The sequence below is a fragment of the Trichoderma aggressivum genome, assembly GCF_033847375.1.
Source record: "Trichoderma aggressivum f. europaeum strain CBS 100526 chromosome Unknown scaffold_015, whole genome shotgun sequence".
NCBI lineage: Eukaryota > Fungi > Ascomycota > Sordariomycetes > Hypocreales > Hypocreaceae > Trichoderma > Trichoderma aggressivum.
In genome coordinates, this window is record NW_026946381.1 from 401,788 (window position 1) to 427,158 (window position 25,371).

The window sequence follows — 25,371 nt, forward strand, 5'->3', positions numbered from 1 at the left end:
ACATATCCAGCGCATTCAATGTGCCAAAAACCGTGTATTGTCCCAGCCAGCTTGCGAGCGTCTCCAAAATAAAAGCCCTCCTCCCAAAAAAAACTTCTCCCCTTTCCCTCTCGGACCTCAAGCGGTCCGAGGTGGCCTAGAAACGCCATGCACTATGCCTTGAGTCAAATATAGAGAAGCCGCTCCCACTTCCCACCTCAAGGGACCAAACAAGAAAAACCAAAAAAAAAAACGCCTTTTTTCAAATGGGTATATGGTGTACCGTTTGTTGTTAGCCAATCGTATTCTTTTTCAAAAACTCTCTGGCCAGTGGGTGCTGCGCGGACGCTTTGCGATATCGAATTCGGCTTGATCTCGCCGACGGGTCAGATTGATCATCTATCGCTCCTTGTGCTTGAATAAGTATGCTCCGAGGTGTTCGAACGCTTGTGGCAAGGCACATGTTGTATGCGTTGCTCTTTGCGACGCAGCGGTAGTCGAAGAGATATTCACTTCTTGGCGCACATCGTTTCTGACTCTTTTTAAATTCTCATTTCACCATGCCGGTCGGGCATGCTGAGTTTGGCCCGTTGTAAAGTCGGTCAAATCACTCGATAAACGGCTTCTTCTGGCCACCAACCATACACAGGCCCAAGGCCCGTAGCGAGTCTCGGTCGTTGGCTAGGACGATTGAGTGGGCTGGAAGCATGGGATTGTTCGGGTCGACATGCGAGGCCTCTCGGGCGGCGATTTCGATGGCGTCCATTTCCTCCTTGCAGCCCTGTTGATCCAGGGGGCATATCACGATGGGTTGTCGTATTTGGAGGTCCCTAGCACCGCTCAATTGTACCTACACGGAGCTGCGTAAGTGATGGCTCTCTTTGAAGAAAAGCAAGTGCAAACGCAGGACAGAAGAGAGATCATACCTTGATGTTGAGATAAAACTCAATCTTATAAAGGGTTGATGAGGTAGTAAATGAGACAACTTCGTATTGGGGAAAGGCCGGCTTGCCCCTCCTGATGATGCCGTCGGGGTCTCTCAGATCCTTTGAGGGAAACACCAGGCCAATGTTGGTTGCGTATCCGGCCTCCGGTAACTTTGTCTTGACAACCTGGACTTGCTTCGCTAGCTTATTGACCTTTTTGGTCGGTTCGTCGCCCTCCGGGTTGAAGGTTATTTCCTCCTCTATGCCCAGCGTGATCTTGTCTATGGTGACCTTCTGGGCCTTTTTCCACCAGTCGGGGTTGGGAGATATCTTGATGTATACGGTAATGGGATCGTTGGGGCCGTAGCTCCAGCGCGGTAGGTTGATGCCCAGGTTGACGAGGTTGTCGCTCGCAATCATCTTCGTTTCAGGCTTGTTGTACATGCCAAAGGTGGACAAGGTGTCGTATCGGAGGAGAGGGAGCGGAAAGCTGTATCTGTATTGGTTGCTGTGGCCTTGCTGGACTGTCACCACGAGCTCGTAGTACGTCTCAGCGATCCTACTAGGGAGCTGCAGGGACGCGGGCGGTATTCTTCGGTTCGTCTCCTCTCCGCCCCTGCCGAAGGGGATGAAGATGACAAAGGGTAGGTCCATGGAGATGACGTTTTCGGCGTCTTTGCCCGACGAGCATCTAAATAATAGCACCTCCTTGCCGACGACATCCGTCGTCTCTTTTCGGGGGGCGCCGAGATGTCGCTTGGTGAGGCTGTCGGCGTCGGGGTGTATGGTTTCGCGCTTCTGGAGGCTTATCCGTACTAAAGACACGGGCACGGGCATGGAGTAGCCATGGCCCGGTCGAATCTCAACCTTGCCCTCTATCCGTGGCTGTAGAATGGTTAGCTGTCAGCACAAGCTTGTCTTGACGCAGAGCCTCTTGGTCGCATCCCCCGGACCAGAGACGGAGCCGGCGAGGGGAGGTATGGCAGGCTACCGCCAACGTACCAGAGTCGCAGAGATGCCCGGATATCCCACGAGAAAGCTCCTGTTTGGGGGGCCCGAGACCCGGACGCTGGCTGGCGTGGTCGCCATGCTATCGCGGTAGGTGGTGGTCGTCGCAGTCGTCGCGGCTGTCGCAGGATTACGAATGCGCGGAGGGCGGCGGAGACGTCAGCGGCAGAGCTGGAGATGGGTGCTTGAATGTCAGGGGAGCGTCGAGGCGGCGGAGGTGGAATCGCGGGCTCGGAGCCGTGGGAGGAAGTTGTGTTTGGATCCCCCAAGCCTGGGCCGACAGCAGATGACCAGCAGGCATAGGCCCCTCGGGTGAGTGAGCAGCTGTCGCGATATGATATCGGACTGTACCCTATTTCGCACACAAGACAGACGCAGACGCAGGACGCAGACACAAGAAAGAAGAACAGGCGGGTCGATGCCAAGGTGGGGTTGGCACGCTGCGGATGGGTGGGTTTCCTGGTTCACAGGGCTCGTGCCAGCGGGATCGGATCGCCTAGACCGGGTCGCATTCGCATTCAGCAGGGCTCAGCAATTCCAAGAGCAGCGTCAGCATCAGCCTCGGCGCGCCGGCGCTGCAGGTGTCGAGATTGTCGCAAAGGGGACGGTTGGAAGGGCGAGCGGGAGCTTGACAGGAGGAGAGGCAGCAGCAGCAGCGGCAGCGGCAGCGGTGCTTTTGGGGGGGTGGTTTAGGTAAGGCGGCTCGAGCAATGGGCGACCCTCGTCGAACAGCTGAAATCGGGGACTGGGCGCAAGATGCATTAGCTTCTGTGGAGCTGCAGCGGCTCTGCTCTGCTCTGCCAACTTGCTGGGAGTTGACGAGACGAGGCGCCGGGTTTGTGCCAAAAACAGGGGACGGACGGCTGAAGGGGGGACAGGATGACAGCACCTACAGTTACAGTTACAGTTACTGGACAGGACCAGGTACTTGGGAGGATTTCGGATTCGGGGATGCGATAGATTGGGCGGCAGAAATTGGGATTGTGCGCCGGTTGGGGCAGGTTGGTGAGATTGCTCGACAGCACGCGGCGGGGGGGGCTTGTGGCGCCGGACCCGGTTGAGATGACGCCTGCGCCTCTGAGGGACAGGAAAGCTCGAGCTTACTGATGGAGCTAATTATGTCCAGGAGGAGCAGCAGCTTGTCGAGGCGGGAAACGGGGGCCAGAAAAATGAGAGAGAGAGAGAGAAAATAGAGCGAGCGAGCGAGCGTGAGAGGAGAAGGGGATGGAAGGCAAAATGAGCCGTGCTGAGCAAGCAAAGCAAAGCAAGGCAAAGCAAAGCAAAACAAAGCAAAACAAAGCAGAGCAGAGCAAAACAAAGCAGAGCAGAGCAAAGCAGAAAACGAGCGACGCCGACAGAAGACCACCGGCAAATATTTCTCCCTCATACACACACAGGGCGAGCTCGGTATAAGCAAGCTTCAGTCAAGCTGCGTGCTGTCTGTCTGTCTGTCTCTCTCTGTCCGTCTCACCTCCTTTCCCGCCGTCGTCGCCAAAGGGGAAATTCGAGATGCTCGCTGCTGGTTTCAGCTCGAGGCAAGGAACAGAATAGGATTGCGGTTTGGGTGTGCGGCCCGGCAAGGCGTGGGTGTCTTGTCTTGCTCATGGACAATCTGCCGCAGGCTCATACTATGTGCATGTAGGTAGGCCGTTCCATTAATATCTTACAGACTTGAGCCCTGTTGAGTCGCTGGCGCCATGGCTGAGGCTCCATCTGGCCCATCCAAGGATACGGCAAAGTACCCCGCGATTAATTCCGTCCACTCTGGATTCAGCCTGTTCCTGTTTGCCGTAGGGCAGAGGTACGCTGTGTGTGGTTCGAGAAATCATGGATGGTGTGGTCCATGACATCTACGGTACGTGTATTCCGCATACGAGCGAGGTGAGATAATGGCCATGACCCTTTCAACCACGTGCACGTGCTTGGATACAACTCATGACACTCTTCTAATACGGAGAAGAAATTACAAGAATAAGCCGAATTAAACCATTGCGAGTAAACTCGACGGGTAGGGCTCATTCTCATCGATGCTGCTTCTAGTCGCCCTCGTACCAGCGTCGTATGCGATTTAGCCCGTACCTGTACCTCGTACATGTCCGGCTTATTTGCAGCGCCAGGCCTCTGCCGTTCCCCGTACTCTTGCAGTAAAATGGACCTGTAATAATATCATCACCGTGCCTGTCGTTCGTTGGCCCGTTGGACTGCGTCACCGTCCGGGCATCTTGTCCCCTTGCCAGTTCTTACCGCGGCGACAGGGGGGGCGGCAAGGCTTTTTTTTTTTTTTTTTTTTTTTTTTTTGGCGAGCTCCATAATGGGAGCAGGAGGAGGAGAGAGATGCAAGGGCCTGCATTTGGATATGGATTTGAAGCGCTTTGATTCCTCTAAAAACCCGTGAAATCCTGTACATTGATAATGCACGTGTATACGTATGCTGGCTGTGTCCGGAAACGGATTACATGGACGAGATAGGCAAAGTACTACTACCTGTCTAGACGATCGCTGTGGCTTTGACGTCGATTGAGTTAAAGATAGTACTCGTAGGTACCCAAGCTTAGTTGGTGTTTGCTTGGTTCCCGGTAAGGGTCCCTAGCAGCGCAAAGTACTCCATCGGGCGCACTCAGACGCTCTGCCAAGGTGCTGTCAAATATTACAGCCGCAGTCAGCCTCGTGCGATCCAACAATATCCAGGAACAGCAATAAGACGCTCAACACCCGGTCACCGCTGATTACTCAACCGTCATCGGCATTCCTCACTCTTCGTCACGTTTTCTGCCCCCTTTTTTCTTTTTTTCTTTTCCTTCGAGAACCCCAACAGGCGAGAGTCGGGCCACATGTCACATTGTGCATACCCAGTCCCTCAACTCAATGTAACCCCTCAACCCGAATTCTGCGGTGGAGTGACACCCATATTGTCCATGCACTGCAAAGTACCTGCTGCCTGTACACAGTACTAGCGCCCACCCCGGTCCCAATGAGGTTTAGACTGGGCTGAGCTTCAACCGCCGCCTTGAAGCTTTGGCCATCCATGGCAAATCAACTTTTGGTTCAACCAAGAACAAACATTGTCATTGCCCTCTGGATATCACAGTTGGACACAAACTCTTCGGTCCGGCGACACAATGTCTGTCACGCTTCACACGTCGCTGGGCGACATCAAGATTGAGGTCTTTTGCGAGAGCGTCCCCAAGACGGCCGAGGCATGTTTAACCTCGTCCAATTTCCAGATTCCAGAACGCGCCGCTAACGAACCGCGATAGAACTTTCTCGCCCTTTGCGCCTCCGGCTACTACGACCAGTCGCCCTTCCACCGCCTGATTCCAAAGTTCATGGTCCAGACAGGAGCTCCCGCCAACCCGACTGCCGAGAATCCGAAGGGCGGGCAGTCGATATGGGGCGCCCCTTTCGAAGACGAGATACGACCCGCCCTGAGACACACCGGCAGGGGCTTCGTTTCCATGGCCAACAAAGGGCCTGGCACAAACGGCTCGCAGTTCTTCATCACCTTTGACAAGGCGCCCCATCTCGACGGCTTGAACACCGTCTTTGGCAAAGTCATCGGCGACGAGGGCCTCGTCACACTGGCCAAGATGGAGGCCGTCGAGGTGGACAAGAAGAGCCGTCCAAAGGAACCGTTTCGCATAGAAAAAGTAACCATACACGCGAACCCGCTGGCGGAATAGGGACATGGCGAAACCCAAGTTTCACAAAAGCAATCGAAAAGTTGACCATGTCGAGTGTTGCACAAACACATCTGCGGCAAGGGTGCTGCCCCTAACGAGGCCCCCAGGCTCGCGACCCAACGTATGCCAAGCGTACGCCGTTCAGCGCTATTGGATCCTAACCGTCCTTTGGCGACTATCACTCGACTCGCGACTGTTGGTCTGTGAAAAGGAGCCAAGGTTCCATGCTGTCAACTATCAAATCTTGAGGGAGGAAAGGAGAAAGGTTACAGCATAAAGACGGAAGAGGCGGCATGCACAGTGTTTGACGATGCTCAGGCTGAAGAATTGTATGATCCAATCCTTGCCTTGATTTTGCGCTTGGATCGAGTACTATTGCCCTCGGCAAGCCGATTCTAAGCCCACAGTTGATCTCAAACTATCATCAACAAAGTTTGCGAGCCAGTTGCGGCTTACGTAGGATAGAGAACGCTCAACGTTTACCCTCTGAAATGAAAGGCGAATCGTTGCGCGAATAGAACAGCGGCGTTTCTGCTCAAGGATCCTTGCGATTTTGCATTCGATTCGCCGTCACATAGAATGAGACGATATAGCTTCGACAACAAACGTCGAACCAAACAATTTCAGATACCAACCGTAAAGGCCCCCAACAAATCGCGTGCCCTGGCCTTGATCATTGACTGCTTTACCCCTCCTTCTCACCGGTATTCCGGGTTACCTTCAGCGGTTACCCGCTTGCTGATGAGTGCATGGTGATGACCTCATGGCCAAGCACTTCACAGCTCTTGATGCTATTAGGTCATGACATGTGATATACCACGTTAACAGTTGAATTGAGTCGCGGCTTTTCGCATCCCTAGTGCTTCATATGCTGATGTCGTCTTACTGGGATGATAGGCCACTACTCTTTGAATCGTCCTCCACTCTTTTGCTCTCGTGAACAATTTGCGCGGATACCAACTTCTCTATCCGTTGCCACTCATACGTGGCCGTTTCACGAAGTTGGTGAGAATTTAGTTGCCTGGTTGAAGAAGCATATTCACTCTTGTCTGTCATGTCGTGGCCCGGCAAAGATGACGTCGACTCTCTTTTCTGTCTTCTGCAATGTTATATTCAAGTAAATTACTGGCTATATAAAGGCCTGTTATTCCTCCGTCTTCTCAAATTTCCATCCTTCTCATTCTCTCTCTTCTTCTATACCAACGAGATGGCTTATGATGCCATGGGCCACCGAATTACAGAGGGATTGGCACAACTGATGTGAGGTTGACTACCGGTGGTCACCTCAACTACTGCTATAGACTATCCTTCATTTTGTTACACCGTATGAGTGAGCTCAATGTACATTTGGTTTGCTATTGACTCATGACTACTGACCTCTTTGGAGCAGATGGATAAAGCCAACCAACTCTGACACTTTTCCTGAATGAATCATACATGACGAACCGTCCCATATCGGAATCCGCCTTACAGTACGGGGATGCTTCTGACCCAAATACTCCCATCTTCTCTCCACCAAACTTCGTCTTAGCCAACCATTACAATCACCAACTTTCACTGTCAGTATGACCAATACACTTCACAGGGTGCTCGGAATCACGATGCTAGTGTCATCGTCCTCGTCGGCTCTGGAACGTTCTTCCAGGTCAGTGCAGCCATATTCTTCCTTTCTCATTCGTCTCCTCCATTTTTCACTCACCAGCTGCCATGTTTACAAAGGTGGGCATGAATGGGATGAGAGAGTCATTCAACTTCATCCGTCTATACTCTTCTTCAATACTCCGCTTCCATTGGCATGAGAAGAAAGAGGACAGAGAAGAGATCAACCGAGCTTTGCTCTGCGGTAAATTTTCTCCTGCCATTGGCCCTGTTGGAACACTTTACCCTCAACGATCATGTCGTCGAAACTGCCATAGCTGGAATGGCAATGACTGACTATGTTTAGAATGGATAGACCGTCACGTCATCCCTTGTTATTGTAGACGAAGGGGGAAGATTGGCCGAGCCGGCAGCGTTGAGTCTGGCCCATCTGGCGCTCGCTGCCTGGTAACAGACACTTCCTCACGTCAATACCGACCGGCAACAACAATAACTCACTGCACACAATGTCCTCTACCTACCTAGCCGCACGACCAGTTCCTTCAATGCCGCATTCGTCGAACCGTTGCAACATCCGAAAGACCCAGCAATCTTCATCGGAGACACTGAACAGCTCGGAGCTATGACAGTCGAAGAAAAAGACATCGGTTATACAGCGCTCTTTACGTCGAAACACAAAGCAACCTGCTGCAACTCATGAACAAAACTGAACATACTGACGGCCCAACATCGAGCTCATGGCCATGTATGTACATGTCGGACATGACATTCCGCGTCGCCTGGAGAAAGAGAAGGCGCGCAAAGAGCAGATGGGGCTGTATGCCGCAGATCATATATCGTGCATGGAGCGTTTCCGAGCTGCCAACGAAGACCATACAAAGAGTCTCGCCTCGCCACAACCTACTATGTCTGTCGATGAAATAGTATTACATACTAAAGGCAGACCAGTGATTGCATGTCCAAGATGCACAAGCACTCTCACAGTAACTCGCCCACCTTGAGGGACATCGACGCCCTTCCTACGCGAGGTCGAAACGGCAGTGACAGACGGTAACTTGGTAGAGTACCAAGTTTGCCCCGGGGTGCGCAAAATCTGGTATCGGCTTCTGATTGTTGACGAAGCTCACATGTGATACTCTAAAGCTCTGAAGCTGCATCTTTACCAATGGCATCCCTGTGTGTTGCCTCCCAACCCAAATACGAATGGGCAACGGGCTATTCGATATGGTCTCCAACATCATCTACAAAGGAGTGCCCCATGTCTATGCCAGCAATTGCAATATCACCGCCTCCATTGACTCTGGCAGGGCCATAGATGCCTTCATACAAGAAAAATACCCGACGATGGCGAGTATGGAGCTTCTCGCCATGCGGAAAGGCCACAAAAAAGCTCTGTCAGAAATTGCTACACTTCATCACAAGATAGCGAAGCAGCACCAGTGACTGAGGAGCAGCAGCATTGCGCCGACCAGGGGTAAGAACGGCCTACGCATCCATGCTATCATTACTACAGGATCGCCGCCCATACAACCTTCTCAACATTCACTTCTCTTAGACAAGGCGATAACCCTCAGACCGATTGTTCTCGATAATCGATACAGTTGTGGGCCATGAAGGAAAAGGCCGGTCTCTATTCTTCGCACACACAACTACCCAGAATACAAGCGATACATTACCAAACCGCCAAGTCCTTAGCAGTCTCGGGTATATTGAGCGAAGACGAAAACCTCATCATGGACGACCAGATGGTGAATCATGAACTCGGCCTCTCATGGGTTGAACACCAATCCCATTGCATCTTATCAAGATGCCTACTATCTACAATCCCTACAACTTGACGCCCATCCCTTTCGACAATTGGTCAGCTACGGGCAGTATAATCGCATTTGCATACCGCTTTCTCACCTCATACCCCGAACCCATGAGACGGCGGGCGCATCGAAAGCCTGCATCGTGAGTATGCGCATGCGTATTTCTCCCTCTACCATCCCCCCTACTTGAGCTACTGTTCCGGCCGTTACGATACATTGACTTCTACCGTTCCAATATTCCCTTGGACAGCGGCTGAGAAACCCGAGACTTTGGTGATTAATACCAGTCTCGTTGGACAGACGTTGCTGGCATATCGTTGGCTCGCTCCCTTAACTAGCCGTTTTTCACGACAGATCAATGTGAGCATGCAGAAACGGTGGACTTCCCAATTAGGTGTCTAGCCATGCCAATGGGAATTACATATACACAAAACACGTTGCTGTTTGATCACATACACCGACGACACGTCCAATCGGAGGGCATCCAGCACCATTCTTCGCGGCCACTTGGCAGCCATGAAGATTATACACGAGACATTGCCCAATCCATGGAGGCAAAGGAGGCAAAAAGTTACAGGAAATTGCCACATTTTTTAGTGTGCAAAAATACCAACTGCACAGAGGATTGATATTCTACAGTTGGGCAGAGGCTGCTGTAGTCCATACCAAAGAATTCAGCAAAAAGCATCAATCATGGCAGACGTGATTGATAAGTTGATCCCATCCAAAATGTGTAAGGAGTACACAGAAGGGTTTGAGGAGAACTCCATCGAAGAATCCCCGGCACCAATCAATCTCTTGCCGAGCAATTCTACACCAATACTCATAGGCCAGGGACTTGTGGAAGACTTACAAAATGGCAGTACATGAAAGCCACTGAATTCCGCAAAGTTTCGCTCCTACAAGAGAAGAGATATGGACCCTTAGATTGGCTCCGTATTCAGTCGCCCCCTTCAGCCAGAAGACGGACTTGTGACGAGCAACAAGGCTTTGGAGTCCGTCATGCTTGTGAGTTAACCTTTCCCAAAATCACAATATGTAACGCGCTCTAACCTTATATCTTTGCAGTTGAGGAATTTAGGCCCCAGTTCAAGCCGAGATCAGAGTCGAATTCCCTCGCGGAGGATGCAGCTATACCTTCGAAGAAGCCTCAAAAATCGGTTGCTGATCGGTTTCCCGACGCCAAGGGACGTTGAAAGGGCCTCGCAGATGAAGCCTGCGTCACAGTCACTGGTTTCGGCATGCTTTTTGCCAACGCAGATGAGATGGATACTCATGTGAGGGCTGGGTCAATGAAAACAAGCCAATCATCAAGAGAGACAACAAGAGAATCGTCAAGAGAGGCGTCGTCGAGAGAATCATCAAGAGAATCATCAAGAGAATCATCAAGAGTATCATCAAGAGAATCATCAAGAGAATCATCAACAATTTGACCCTCCTACGGCAGAGGACTTTCTACAACCTATCCTCTTGCATACACGCAAAACAAGCTTTCTTAAGACGACGACAACTGTCATACGACTGCTATAATCAGATCAATGTACAAGATGGCATGTGGCTCAACGATGCGGCTATTGAGGTGCGTGAGCTGCAACCCATTTCTTTCTTCTACTTCTTCTACTTCTTCTACTTTTTCCTCTTCTCTCTTCATTTTACTAATACATAAAACCAGATTGCAGCGACCAAGTTTCCCGCCTACTTTGTTCGCCCTGATTCCGGAGTCCCAACGGCGGATACTGATCGCTTTTTCGTTCTTGTCGCCTTGCGAGATGGGTGTAGACAGAAGCATGAGAATGCATGGCGCCGCTTAACCAAGTCGGACTCCTTCCTCCTTCACCTCTATGACAATCTCAAGAACACTGAGCCCGATGCTAAATGGTATGTCTTCTTTTACATCTCGCTCCATAACTTGCTTTGCTCTAACAGCGACGGACCTAGGGAATGCAAGATAGTCGACCACCCAGAAACACATTCCGCACGGCAAGCTCATAAACCCGAAGAGCACGAGATGGTCCTCCAAAGTCCAGGAAGTTGAGTTAGCAACGGGCAATCGACGACAAGCGGCACAGTATCAGCCAAACAAAGATGGCACGACCAGGCCGACAACTCATTCCAACCATCCAGTCGTAGAAGCCGTTCGCAAACAAGCTCAGCGCAGCTCCATATCCTTTACCTTGTCCAATGCGGTCTTTTTACTCTCCGGTTAACGGGTTCCGCATGCTTGTCTGCGCGCATGTCAGGATGGCTCTGCAGCAGAATGGAAAAGTGCCGCAAGCAAGTAGCCCAGCATCAAAGCAGAGACCGACATGGTGTCATTGTTCACTATCTTGCTTAAACGCACAATCTGCCTCAATAGGCCGGCAAAATCCTTGACGAGGTAGCCGGTGTCCCTTTCCGCCTTCTTTGGCCAGCGAACTAGAAGAAGGGCAGGGGATATTCCAGTTTACTGCCTAACAACCCAAGAGACGTTATTGTAAAAAGCAAACATCGCGGCCCATAAGCCCGTCTTACTAGGTACACAAAGACAACTATTGCTTTAGTTTAGAACTACAGACACAACTATTATCCTAGTCTAGAACCACAGAGACAACTATTATCCTAGTCTAGAACCACAGAGACAACTATTATCCTTGTCTAGAACCACAGAAACAACTATTGTCTTACTTTAGAACCACAGAGACTATTGTTTTAGTTTAGAGCTTGACATATCAATTACTGCCTAGGAGCATTCTCAACTACTACCCCGTGAGATAACAAGATGCCCATCTAGTCGATATTGAGAGCCCTCAAGGCGAAAAGAAGAAGAAGAAAAGAGCAAAAACCATCCCAACTCAGAATTTATTACGTTGCACAATCTCAGAGCTGTAGAAACAGGGTATTCAGGACCAAAAAGAAAAAAGGGAAAAGGAAATCGGAACGACATGACAGGAAACGGTGAGCAAAGAAAAAGGAAAACTTGACAAAGAAAGCCGCAGCCAGTTGAAAAGGAAAAGAGACAGAACAGGAGAACCCGAAAACCGTCGTGCAACGAAAAAAAAACCTCGATTCACGTTGATCGTACCACCGTCTCCCAAACGAGAAAAAAAATATAACAAAAACGCCGCTGTGCATATCACATTATCCTTCCCTGGTGTGCCGCGATACGTGTATATCCGTCTAGGCAGCCATATATGTAATCGTCCCCCTCAATAGGCATGAAAAAAGAAATTAGAGATGGAAGATGAAGAAAACGATGGGTTGTAAAGAAGAGAAGAAAGGAAATCAAGCCAGTAGGGAACACATCATCTCTCCCCATCGATTTCTGCCTCTGTTGCTCACTTTCAGCACTCTAAGCTGTACCGTCTTGAATCATCCTTACACCGTAGTATCTCATCAATGACCGCGTTGTGCTGCGTGATATTGCAATGGTGACAACTCTCCGTGCGTTCTTGGCTGTTCCTTGGGCCAAGTGAAACCATGAAAATGGCAGAGTAAAAAGAGGCGGTTAAAAGAAGGATGGCTTTGTAAGAACGCGATATTCAACATAATCTTCCCCATCAATGTTGATGATGGTTCCTTGCGACACGAGTTTGCCCATAAACGGCCCATTCGTCTTGCGCTCATACTTGACGCCGTCATAGACCTTGGCGTCTTCGGCGCCAGCCTTGAGGCGCAGAGTCTCCTGGCGGGCCCAGACCTTATTCAGGCGCTGCATATCTTCCGACTCATGGAAGCGAGGAGCTCTGCCGTTGGTGGTGGCGGCGGCCTGGGACGGAACCGTGGCAACAACAGCGGCAGCAGCCGCAGCCGCAGCGTCAGCGACGAGAGCGGCGGCTCGTTCTCGGTGCATGGCATGGCGGTCGGCGCGGCCCTGGGCAGCTTCGACTCGCGCAATCTCCCTGCGAGCAAGGGCGTTGGTTCGCTCCATCCCGTCCGAGTTCATTCCGCGGTTCGTGGCTCGCGAGTCTGGACGCTGAGGCTCCTGTTCGGCATAAGCCCGTGGTTGACGCAGGTCGTTTTCGTTGAAAGACTGTCGAGGAGCAGCCCTGGATTCCCCGCGGCGCGACTGCCGGAGTTCATGCTGAGCTCCACCAACGTCTGACCGGCCATTTGCCAACTCCGAGTCGTCAGCAGCGATAGGGTGGTACGGAGCAATGGGCTGGTGAATGTGTCTGTAGCCGGAGCCCGCACGAGCCTGAGCTTCGTGTACGGCCCTAATCTCGTTGCCGATGCGGTCTTCGGGTACTTCGCCTTGATCGAGCTGATACTGGCGGACTCGACAATACTCTTTAATCTCCGATCTCTGAAGCGGCTTCAGGTGCGGCTCAAACTCCACTTCCTCATATTGAATCCAGAGGGCGCCAGCACCTGAGGGAAAATTGCCATCGACAAATCGGCCATCACGTGTTTCGCGGACTACTTTTACTCTGAACATGTCATTCTGTCCTAGGATGCCGTACACCGCGTGGCGATCTCTGGGGTCTTCCTCGCTGGAGCCCTTCCAATAACCCAGCAAGATGCGCGTGGGCCGAGTGCCTGGAAGCGGTCCGTGCAGCTTCGGAACATGGGGTGGACGAGGCTGCAGAGCAGGTTGGGATGGCAGCAAAGGCGAACGCTCCGGTGGGCTATTGCTACCGCCGGGGTTGATGGCGGCAAAGCCACCGCTCACGCGTCTTCTCTTGGCATCCGGGCGGCCGGGGCTAAAGGCCGACTCGGGCAATTCGGGACCGTGGGCTATGGCGGGCTGAGTAGCTGGATTATCAAAGGCAGGGTTCTCCTTGACTCTGCGGACGGCCTCCTTGACTGCTGCTCTCTCCGCAGTCTTGCGTTCCTCCTCCTTCTCTTCCTGAATGTCAGTTCGCAGCCTCACATACTCTTTGACTTGAAAATGATCAAGGCCAACCAAGTGCTTGGAAAAGACGACGCGTTCGAAAGTAACCCAGCTGCCACCAGGCCCCGGAGGCATGGGATACTCGTTGCTGATTGGCTCGTTGGCGACGGTATAAGGCTGAATTCGAGTACGTAATCGGTCACGAACGTTCGATGAATCCTATCACTGCATGGCGACCTTCGGGATCAGGGATCGGCGAGTCTCTCCAGTGACCCAACAAGACACCCCGGACGGTTCCCAGACTCTGTCGCGATGGTTTGCTCTTGAGACCTGGTATGAGGGGAGGACTTTTTGTACCGTCATTGGAGATTTCCATCTTGCTCTCACTGAGGTCGGTAAAGACCGAGTTTCGCTTGCGCTTAGGGTAGTGAGAAACTGCGGCTTCATTTTGGGCATCTGTCATAGCCTCGTCGTCGTTTTCAGAAGTAACGCGAGGAGGAGAAGACTTTAGGTCACCGTTAGTACTGGCATGAACGACAATAGAGCCGGCTTGATCATTCAGACCCACCCCTGATGGTGAATGAACGTTGCTATCGGGCTCGCTAAGCTCGCTTTCTGGTTCGTTGTCGTCAAAAGGTTTGTTGTGTCCGTTGAGCGGTCTGGGACTCATGTCAGTTGGTGTCGATGGTGCGGTTGAGAGCCCGTCGCTCAGAGGCGAAGAGATGGAGCGATGATCCATTGTGACTCAAAATGAATTGCAGACAAGAAGGGAGTCTTTTTTTTTTTTTTTTTCAAAAATTGATTGGTGAAGAGAAGAAATGCTGAATCAAGAAGACAAGGAAACTCGCGAAGAATAAACGTGATAATCGGATGCCAAAGAGAGATGGGTTGTCCTTGGGCCTAAACGAAACGAATGGTCCAGGCAGCAAGAAGTGATATTGCACGAAACTAGCGCCGCAGCTCCCTCCTCCCGTCTTCTATTTTCTCTTGACAACTGCTCTCAAGGAAGCAGGCGCCTAGCCGATGGGCAAGAGTTGGGGGGAAATGATGCACGGAACTCCGGTGCCGCAGATGCAAGATGGCATCAGCGCCTATCTATCTTGGGCTCTTGAAGAGAATGACAGCAACTCGCAGTCTAGAGCTGCAGCACAAAACATGTCATAAGCGACATGTGATTTGACGGAGGGCAATGGTGACGGGGCAGAGATCAGGGGAGTCAGGTTGAGATGCAAGATCGGAATCAGGCCACTGCCGCGCACAAGTCATGGATATAAGACGTCCATTCCTACGGGAACACGTTGCACCGACTCCCAATAAGTGCCTCTGTCTAAGCCACTAGGCTCGAGGCAAAGTTTGTGAGCGGCACAGCTCGATCGGCAAGGACAGGCTGCAGAGTGTTGGACCAATCAGTTGCCTAGCAAACTCAGCTCACCTTTGACGAAGACTGCAGGGGAATGTGAAGGATGGGATGCCCATGGGAAACGCCGTCTGGATGCCGGAGACGAGACAGGGATCGAGTTCTTTAAGTTGGCAGAAAGATGAAGACGACGGTGGATTGTGTTGAGAATTCGAAATGTACAGTAAATGGACGGCACAACTGGCTATTCCATTCCAGCTGATTGGTTGGTTGCCGATATCGCGATAGATTGCGCCTTTGCGGGTTGGGATGTTGGATGCTGGAGTTTGCAGTGAAGAAGGGAAGAAGGGGAAGAAGCAGTCGAGGCGGCCAAGTTTGCTAAGACAAGTTGCAAACCTAAGGCAGTTGGTCCCGGGCGAGACAAGACACAACTAACGGGCAATCACAAGCCCAGGAGATGCTCGGGCAGTGGCAGGCGGAAAGGGCCCCACAGAGCGAGGCCGGTGAATCGCAGCCAAAAAGTCTCAAGTCATTTTGCTTTGGTTTTGGTGCCCTTTTTCTGCTTTGTTGCCGTGAAACAGGAGGCCAGGGAAAAGGGCGCAAAAAAGGGGGCGAGGCCAGAAACTCGAGTTGCACACGGAATCGAGTTCGGTTCGAGCTGCAGTGGCGCGGATTGCCGCAAGGGCGAGCGAGAAGCTTGATGATTTCCTGCTGCTTGCCGCGGAACACTTTTTCCATGACGAACGATGCATGCAGGACAAGAGGGGAAGAAGGGAAGAAGGGAAGAAGAGACAATGAAAGAGGGAGAATAGAGAAGAAATAGAATAAAATAAAACAAAATAAAAATAGTAAAACTCACTTTGGCATCTCGCTGATGATGGGTCCGTTGGTGGACTCTCGCGGAGGCGTCGTCGATGCTGAAGGTCCCTTGTCCACTGGCGAGCGTGACAGCGAGTGCGAGTTTGAATAAGATTGATACGACTGCGGCCGATGCTGAGACTGGGACTGAGGTTGGGGTAGAGACTGGATCTGAGGCAGCGTATGCGGGTGCAGCGGCTTGATCTCTTGGACCATCGGCGGCGGCGTCTTCTCGATGATGGGGTTCAACAGGGCCGCCGTGCTCAGCATCGGGTGGTGAGGCAGCTCTCTCTTTTCTGACGGCTCCCGAGACTGTAGAGGTGCAAGAGTCGCCATGTTGGTCTCTGTTGACGGGATAGGCGGCGTCCGAGAGTAATGTTCAACAGCTACGCCGTCCATAACGTGCGATATCCTCGAGTTGCGATGTGGAATGAGATAACGCGCGGCCAAGGGCTGGGGTTCTGATTATATAAAGTAACGATGCTATCAAGGCACTGCCCAGGCCAAGGGCTGATCGGTAATATTTTTGTCTCGTCAGAGTCCGATAGACGTAAAGACCGAATACCACAATACAGATTTAGCCGACGGAGAATGAAACTGAGACTTGGAAGCTGGGGAAAGCACAGAGGGTATCAAGATAAGAAGCAGGGGCGTGGTCGAGATGGGAGATGTACGTGATGGCGACGGAGTTTTGGTGACGACAAACTGTGCCTACAAAGTTATGGTTTAGGGGGGATGAAAAAAAAAAGAAAAGAAGGAAAAGAAGAAGAAGGAAAAGAAGAGGAGGAGAATATTTCGAAACGATATTATGAGGATCCCGTAGTAGCCTCTGTCCGGACCTGGGCTGAAGAGAGATTGTCGGGTCCCGGAAACCAACAGACCTGATCGGCTGCGAGTCTGAGTCTAATCGGTGACAAGGGGGGGGTGTGCGATGCAAAAGAAACGAACATGGAGCTAAATAACGAGAGCAAAAAAATAAAAATAAATTAAAATACAGCAAGGGCGTAACGAGTGAATAATCAGGTCGCCACCCCGAAAGATACTAGCACGATATACGAGTTGGTGCTAACTAATTCTACAGCTTGTTTTACGAGTACTCGTACATGGCCGGACAAATTCGCCGTATTCTGAAATGACTCGAAAACGATGGGCGATGAGGGAGGAAGAGGGGACAGAGAGAGAGCAAAAGCCAAAAAAAAAAAAAAAAAAAAAAAAAAAAAAAAAAAGGAGAAAAAAGTTGGAAAAAAAAGAAGAGAGAGATAAAGATGGAAAAGGGAAAGAGTTTGAAGGGAAACAACCAAAATGAAGGCCACCTATCTTTGTCCCCTTGTTCAACTGTTCAATCTACCTGCTCCCGTATACTATCTCTGATTGACTTTGACTTTCGCCACAGCCGGACGGTACGGCACTGGGAGAGAAATGGAGCAGCAAAAAGGGAGGAGATTACCTGTTTTAGCGGAAGGGAAAGGGTTCAATAATATGGGACTCTCCAGAGGCCTCTACATCGACCTCTCTGCGAGTGCATCTACAGCCCCGATCCGCCTAGACGCTGCACTGAACGACCACGAAAAAGACAGCCGGCGAGAGGGAGGGGGCGTGTGATTGTGATGGACGACCAAAGTTGCGACAAGTTGAGCTACTTTGGACGGGTCCCCTAGACTCGAGAGTGGAGGCGGGTGCAGGGGTGCCAAAGTTGTCGTAACGGGTGATGAATGAATGAGACAAGAGAGAGACACAGTCATGTCTTGCTTGGTTCCTTCTCAAGGGATGGCGCATGATACTATATTGGATTGGATTGGCTTGACTTGACTCGGTACGAGAGAGAGAGAGAGGCTGGCCAGGACTAAGAGAGACACGCAACACGCAGATACGATGCTCGCACATTCCTGTGCTTGTTTCCGTGATTCTATCCGTAGACTCTCTACCAAGGTACAGTAGCACATACTCCGTACTGACTTACTGTAGCTGAGGTCTCTACTACGAGTACTACCTCTACTTCTACTATTGATTGCCAAGCGCTACAAGCACATTGGATGTATTGATCCGTTCCCCCTCCTTGGTCAATGATGCATTGCAGTATTGATGCTACTCGTACTATATGCACCCGCTAGGCACAACGGCATCCTATAGCATGCGGCGAAACCACCAATCACCGTCGCATGAGCGTCTTTCGAGCTATGACAGATACGACGCGCCCCAAGACAAGGCCATTGAATAACTCGACATAATATTGCCGCACCCTCGTTCTCTCTGCGGTGAATCGAGATTTCGCGCTGGGGACTGATTGGCTGTTGCCTCGATACTGCCTAGTACTTCCCTCGGACCAGGGACCAGGCGCAGCCTCGTCACATGTTCCCGCAAACGGGACTCGACGACAGTTAGTACCTAATCGTTTGTCATCGTAATCCTCCGACAAGCAAAAGACGCAACTATTTGACGTGCATTTCCCGCTTCTTGCTGAATACGCACGCATTATATTTGGCGCTCCTTACAATGCACCCAGGGCCCGGCTCAAGCCACCGCAGCTTGTAATACGCCCCAGGCTAGGAGATAACGGTGGTTCAGAAGGATCGAGTCCACGAACGCGAAATACGATCAAAAAAAACCCGCCCAGGTACATGTACTCATAGAGGTTCTGGGCACTTTTGGGGCTTGCACTCGTACTTTGTTCAACGATACCTACTGGAGCAGATGCTTGGCATTGGAAGCAGAATGTGTTTTTTCGGTGCAGGGCCAAGGCGGGAAATGAAGTGCAAGAAAAAATATCGGCGTCGTATCATTAGCTTCTTGGTTTGCCCTTCTCCCTTCAACCAACCTCGTGTGGCATTGCTAGCATTGCTGGAGGTACACATTTTGCGAAGAGAGCGTGTTGGTGAGCACGCAAGTCTTTCTCCTTTCGGAAGCGCAGATTAATATACAACCCCAGCGTAAACCCCGAGGAACGGAGCAAAAATAACAGAAGAAAAAAAAGAATCCGCAGAGTGGCCCAAATAAAAACTCAAATCATCCATAACAAAAAAAAAATTAAAAAATTAAAAAATTAAAAAAAAAGTCCGCGCCCAGTCGAAATGGCGGTGCAACCCGGCACGGCGCAACTGTCATTCTGGCGGAGAAAATACGCTCAGTTCACACGTTGGCCGCGTCTCCGTTGTCCGTTGCCCAAAGAGCGCGCACGGGCGCAGGGACCGTCGTTCGATGTTCAGTTGCGCCAAGTTTTGGAATCTATTCTTCCGCATTACAAGTACCCATCCATACCAATATACGACGGATCACCATACCTGAGGGAGGTACTCGTTACATGTAGGTTGCTAAATCCACAAAAAGGGAACTTTGCCTGTGATAGGCAAGGAGTACGAGGCCGCCCAGCAGATGTCGGCAAATAGAGAGATAGGGGGGGAGGCCACCCAATCAACCAATTATTCAATCAAGTACAATATAATGGTTCAATCAAATACTCCGTACAATGCAATGCAATGGATAGATTATCGCCAAGCTGAAATGCAAAATAAATAAAAAAGTTGCCAGTTGCATAACTCGCCCGTTTCACCAGTCCTGCTAGTAGACAACCAGGCAGCAAGACAAATGAAACAACAAAGCAACACGTCACAAAATATTATAGACTTTGGCCTCTCTCTTACTCGTAGTACAAGTACCAGGACCTCCCTTTGTTGGAATGAGCACTCGGACCCCGGAAACGCGATCTCCACTAGGAAACTACAAATACAGGTCCCTACAGTATAACGCACGCTTGGAACTCCGAGAGCTGGAAGCAAGGGGGGGGGCGTGTTGCAAAGTCCAGAACAGGCAATTCACGATGACGCTCTGCATATGGCGAAGAGAGTTCTCCCCGTTTCTCAAAGAGCATTTTGGGCAATGCAAACTTTGTTGTCATTCAGTGCCTCTCATTGGAAGCACTAATCAAACAAGTCCCCTTCTTTTTGCGTTCTTCTCCCCATTTTCCTTGGGCCTTCTCTTTTTTCCCTTTTTCCCACCTCGGCAAGTGTGCCTAGTACAGGCAAGGGGAAAATCTCACACAAAAAACTCACGCAGTCAGCAACCCAAAAAAAAGGAATCCATACTTGCCGGAGTCTAAATCAATACGACGCAGAAAGATGAACTGGGAAATAACGATTACCAGAGCAAAGCCCTTACAAACGCAATCACGCACCTTGAGCACTTGCAAGTACCTATACACACTTGACACGGACAAAACGCAAAAAAAAAAAAAAAAAAAGGCCACCCCATGTTTCTCCGGCTCTCCCCTAAACATGCCGTGTCAACTTAGCCGTTCCGTAACTGTTGTCTCTCATTGGTTACATCGGTTAACACAGGCCTGATTTTGTGCTTGCTACATACCAAGGTACTCATCCAGTACATGGCGAACCCCCTTGGTACCTTTTGGAGGCAAACGCTGCCAACGCAGACCAATAACCGAATACGTAAAAACACACCAAAAAGAAAACAAGACAAAAAAAACACAGTCTGGAAAAAAAAAGAGAGAGAGAAAGAGAGAGATACCTGTTTTTTTTTCTCGGCAAGTTTACGCCGCTTTCGAGTTTCCGGCTGTTGGTTGGGGTTCTTTTTCCCGCTCTTTTTTAGTTGCCCTTGGCTTCAGGATGAAAAGGATTCGATCCTGCGTGCCCACTTGCTCGTCACCATCCATCATAATCGCTTAGAATGAGCCGCATAACCCGAGAAGGGAACTCGAAGACCTCGGTCCCGAAGTCGAACCAAAAAAAAACCACATGGTCGAGAACTTTGGGCCCTGCGAATGGCATCAAGCAAGTTCCATTTTCCAAACGGGGGAGGGGGTTTCTTACGTCCAATCCCGTGGCCGCAAACACATGCTGCTGCGCTGACGCGATAGGCCAACCCCCATCCATAACCCCGAGGTTTTGTGTGAGTGAGTGTGCGTTCTCTGTCGGCTGAAGGAATTACATACTAATCCAATTGCCTTGTTTAGCACGTCCCAGGTTTGACTCGCTACAGTACGAGGGTCACCAGCTGGCTACTAGCAAACGGGCTAACAGTAATTGTTTTGCCCATTCACGCACAAAAGGTGATTTGTGATTAGTGATGGCCTTTGCGTTCTAGGCAAAACTCGACAAAATAAAAAGGACAACTCTAGTACTATTGATGATGACAGGACTTTGCACCAAGTCGTACTAGCTTGCCCAGCAGATACCCCAGCGCTTGGGGTAGGTATTTCTGCTTCCTTGCATCAGCCCGCCAATGCTTATTTCTACTTGCCCTGCTTGCTGTTTCGTTCTTCGACACCAGGCCGTCCCCAAAAAAAGCAAGCGATTTGACATGCTGAGTCAACTTGAAGCAAAGATACTCCAGCAATTGCACAATATGGCCAAGGCGAGGAATGGGCGCCCAAAGGAGAGCCTTGCGTCCTGTGTCATCCATGGATATCATACCTACCTATCATACCACTGGCCCTCCCCCGGCTTGCAGTACTAGCACTGGCACCATTTGGCATTGAATTGAATATGATTTGTTTTCGCATGCAACCGGCGTTTTTATGTACTTGTACATTCTCCATGAAAGAAACCGCGAGACCCGTGTGTATCGAAGTTTACAGCTAAAAACCTTACCTCTGACCGTGCCGCTCAACTAGCGCAACCTAATTACGGAGATGCTTATCACAGGGCGAGAAGAAGATTGTTTGGATAGGGTTTCTTTGGGCAGATACACCGTCTCCTCTTTCTGCGCCGGATTGCGGTGGCTGCGTTGGGCCGACATCAAGGTTGAGAGAGTTGAGGCCCATCAGGCCAGATTACAATGCAACTGGGCCGGCGACATGCCACTCAGGCCTTGTGCCGCAAAAGGCCGCATTTCTGTTGTGTGTTGTGCCTCTAGGGTAATGAACGAACGGGAGGATTTTGGGTTACGCCTCTTTTTTTTTTTTTTTTGTCCGGCAAACAAAGAGCAGCCGAGCGTATTGCCCAGATAGGTAGTTGGTGGTTCCCGGTGACAGAGGCCGTACGAAGAGCCGGGGCGAGTCCCCCCTAGCCGATTGATTAGGTAGCCTATGGGCTCGATGCTGTCGGGAATCTCGTTTGAGTCGAGATGAGTCGAGGCGTGATGCAAAGTCCGATGGAGTACTTGTACATTCTACTTTGCGAGATGCCCCGTCGTCATGACCCATTTGGGCAATTACTGTAGTACATCGCCCATCTGCATTAGCGCAAATTAGCTCCTTGTTTTTTACTGAGAAAAACGGGCTGGAACAAACCAAAGTCTTGTGGAAAATAGAGTAATTAATGTAAGCAAATAAAATTCCAAATGCAGCACTAGGCACAGCTAAACACACACGAGGCGCCCCCTCCCCTAGTTAAGGTTGTGAGCATTTGCCTGTCTCGGATCAAAAGACGACGTTCAAAACACACAAATGTGGGAATTGCTCAAAAAGCAACAAGGGAACGACAACAACAACAACACAAAAAAGAGACGAATAAGAAAAAACACCGCTGGACCCACCGAGAGTCTTTCGCTTTTATTTTTATTATTTACTCTAAGCGGGGAAGGGGGACGATTTACCGGATACATTGGCCGTTGTGGTTCGTACATATTCCCTCTTCGGAAGAACCAACAGAAGCTTTTCCCAGGGGGGGTGCGAATTGTAGAGACCACAATTCTTCCGGCGCCACCGAATGATTCCATCTTTGGCATTTTTTTTTACTCACTGCTAGCTACTATACTACTGTATTTCTTTCGATTAAGTCATCTTAAGTCATCATTACTCTTTGCTTAGAGAGGTTTCTCTTTTCTCCTATATTCCCGCAATTGCCTATCAGGTAAGGGTAATTCGGCAAACTCGCCTAATCCATTTCAGCTCCATGGATAGTCATGTTTTCGCTGTGTGTTCATGGACGGACGGACTTTGTTCACCTTCTTACTCGACCCCCCTGCCAACATGTACCAACTCATACTAGCACGGCATGGTAAAGTGACATGCAAGATTGACCAGGCCCTGCCTGCAATGGCCGTTCCTTGTTGCTCTCGATACAGCGCCTGCACCGCACTTTTGGTTCCGCAGCCTCTGGGTTAGGTAGTTACCTGGTAGTTTCCTTGCTCCGTAATTCTGCAGGCTGCTACCACGAATCGACGTTCTGGGTACATTGTCGTGGCGCTTCTCCAAGGTTCTTGGCGCTTGATTCCAGATTGTCAACTTTTTGCGAGCAAGAAACCAGAAATAAATACACCGATGCGGGTAAACCTACATGCCTAGTACTCACACACACGTGGGAGGAATAAAAAGTAAACTAGTGGAAGAGAGATGCAGCGATTCGATAGAAGCAACCGCAACTCGTACAGTGCATATGTGTTAATGTGCATGTGTTAATGCGCGTGTGCGTTGCGCATGTGTGAGTGCGTGTGTGTGTCTCGTTTGGCACAGCCGATATTGAAAACCACAACCATTGGATCCTGGACTCTGCTATATCGTATGCAGCCCACAGAGAGGCGTAGTCGGACAGCTGGTGTTGCCTGAATGGCTGGTCAACGCTTGGTACGGCACACAAGTCACACGGGACAAGATTAATAGTAGTAATCACGTAGACAGACACCACCATTGAGACCGGCGTCGCATTGAGGGTTGCCAGAGTTGACGCACGCGATTTACAAGACACCCGAAACCCCCTCAAGACACAGTACGAAAGGCTGCAAAAGCACCCTGTCTCTATGTTTCATAAAGTGAAAAAAAGAGGGGGATTGGTAGTACCCTTTTGCTTGGCGAGTTGCGAATGAGTTTCTCTTTGGTTCATGTTCTGCTTGTTTTCCTGTGTAACCATTTTTTTTTTGGCTCCCACTTGTTTAGTCTCATCACTCGAGACGCAAGCTCCCTATTGCTGGGTATCCTGATTTGGGAATTTTTCCCGATATAAACTCACACCTGGCATGTCAATGCGGCCGCTCGTGTCCTTGTAAAGCGGAGACGGAGATGGAATAACAAATAAAGACAAAATAATGCTCGCTTTATTGATTGCATGGTTGCCATTGACCCGGCTTAGCTCGCCAAAGAATGCCACAAACTCAAAGACCGTCAGAAAAAAATTGAAATTGGGTTAAATGAATAGTATGTTTCTTCTTCTTTTCTAACCGTTGTGCCCTTTGAAACCGCCATTGGCCTCCCCCTCTAAAATGGTCGCTATAATCTTGCTTACGGGAGCCAAGAGGTTGATGATATGAGATTTTGTGGATGGGAAAGACATATTGCCGCATAACCCCGTACCAATTCGTCGGCTTTTTTAACCCTCTCTTTCTGTCTCGCTGATTGTCTGACTATCGGACTTTTCTGTTGAGGAATCAAAGAAATGCAGCCTGACCACGCACCCGGAACTCCTATTTCCCGTTGCCGTGTGCATCCCGTCGTGGGAATAGCGTACGAGATAGTACTAGGCAGATGACAGTAATATCACATCTCGGTTACTCCATATTACTTACTACCCATCATGGTTCTCAGCAACTACCCAATCCTCTCGCCACATTGTCCAATACAATATGTACTTGTATCATCCTCCCGGCCTTTTTCGGATTAATCATCGGCTTTCTTCAATGTCTCATGCTACGTATCACGGATCTGCGCATGTAACTTCGTAAACCATAACTCCGAACATTTTGCGAAACCATCAAAACCCGACCCCCTTGAAAGATCCAGAAAACGCCGCCCAATCAACCCTGCCCCGAGCCTTCTTTCACAGCAACTAGTATTGCATTGCTCTGCTATTCAATGTCAGCGGCCCCAAATCAAGTAAGTGTTTCGCTTTCTCCAAAGCCGAGTCAATCAGTGCATGCAGGGCCGCCAATCTGACGTGTGGATCTCTCCGCCTTTTCCCTTCTTCTCTCTCTCTCGGTCGTCTCACGCCCTTTTTGTTTCCAGAGGGGGAGGGGGGTGTGTGTAATCTGGGGTTTTTTTTTGTCTACTCTATATTCACCTACGGGGCTTTTGATCTAATTATCGCAATTCCAGCTACATCTCCCCTTCCCCCTTTGGGCAATTGCAAGGGGGCGCGTGTGCCTTTGATTGTCTTGTATGTGTCATCTGGATGTAATCATTGGCAACGCTAGATAGAACCAGAGCAATTGAAAAGTGATACAGTAAAAGTTATCGCAACTCGTATCTCTCTCGCACTTACTTCCTCTTTTAAAACCCGGCTGATTTGCCGCAGGTTGGGCGTTTGCAACTGTTTCGGCGATAAAGGTGGACGTGCGAAATCAGCCTCAGACCGAGGTTGTGGTAAAAGCTTCCCGTTGGCCCTCCAAGTTGTCTTGTCGTATGAGATAATACGCAAACTCTTCGCCTTTTATTGCCCAGTCTGGCAAATGCGGGATCCCT

General features: G+C 50.3%; 5 protein-coding genes across 5 annotated transcripts; 2 read left to right on the forward strand and 3 right to left on the reverse strand.

Moving 5' to 3' along the window:
• Positions 1-586: 586 nt before the first annotated feature.
• Triagg1_4739 (uncharacterized protein) lies at positions 587-2,675 on the reverse strand (the record flags this gene model as incomplete). The annotated part of the gene is made up of 4 exons (XM_062899176.1): positions 587-760; positions 906-1,790; positions 1,859-2,353; positions 2,520-2,675. The coding sequence occupies 4 exons, from the start codon at positions 2,673-2,675 to the stop codon at positions 587-589; spliced, it is 1,710 nt and encodes a 569-aa protein (XP_062756319.1).
• Positions 2,676-5,032: 2,357 nt separating this feature from the next.
• Triagg1_4740 (uncharacterized protein) lies at positions 5,033-5,593 on the forward strand (the record flags this gene model as incomplete). Its single annotated transcript, XM_062899177.1, has 2 exons — positions 5,033-5,077; positions 5,171-5,593. 2 exons carry the CDS (start codon positions 5,033-5,035, stop codon positions 5,591-5,593), a joined length of 468 nt encoding a protein of 155 aa, XP_062756320.1.
• Positions 5,594-10,555: 4,962 nt separating this feature from the next.
• Positions 10,556-11,038, forward strand: Triagg1_4741 (uncharacterized protein; the record flags this gene model as incomplete). Its single annotated transcript, XM_062899178.1, has 3 exons — positions 10,556-10,582; positions 10,676-10,881; positions 10,930-11,038. 3 exons carry the CDS (start codon positions 10,556-10,558, stop codon positions 11,036-11,038), a joined length of 342 nt encoding a protein of 113 aa, XP_062756321.1.
• Positions 11,039-12,487: 1,449 nt separating this feature from the next.
• Positions 12,488-14,552, reverse strand: Triagg1_4742 (uncharacterized protein; the record flags this gene model as incomplete). Its single annotated transcript, XM_062899179.1, has 2 exons — positions 12,488-13,990; positions 14,040-14,552. The coding sequence occupies 2 exons, from the start codon at positions 14,550-14,552 to the stop codon at positions 12,488-12,490; spliced, it is 2,016 nt and encodes a 671-aa protein (XP_062756322.1).
• A 1,473-nt stretch (positions 14,553-16,025) lies between these two features.
• Positions 16,026-16,427, reverse strand: Triagg1_4743 (uncharacterized protein; the record flags this gene model as incomplete). Its single annotated transcript, XM_062899180.1, has 1 exon — positions 16,026-16,427. One exon carries the CDS (start codon positions 16,425-16,427, stop codon positions 16,026-16,028), a length of 402 nt encoding a protein of 133 aa, XP_062756323.1.
• Between the last annotated feature and the right edge of the window lie 8,944 nt (positions 16,428-25,371).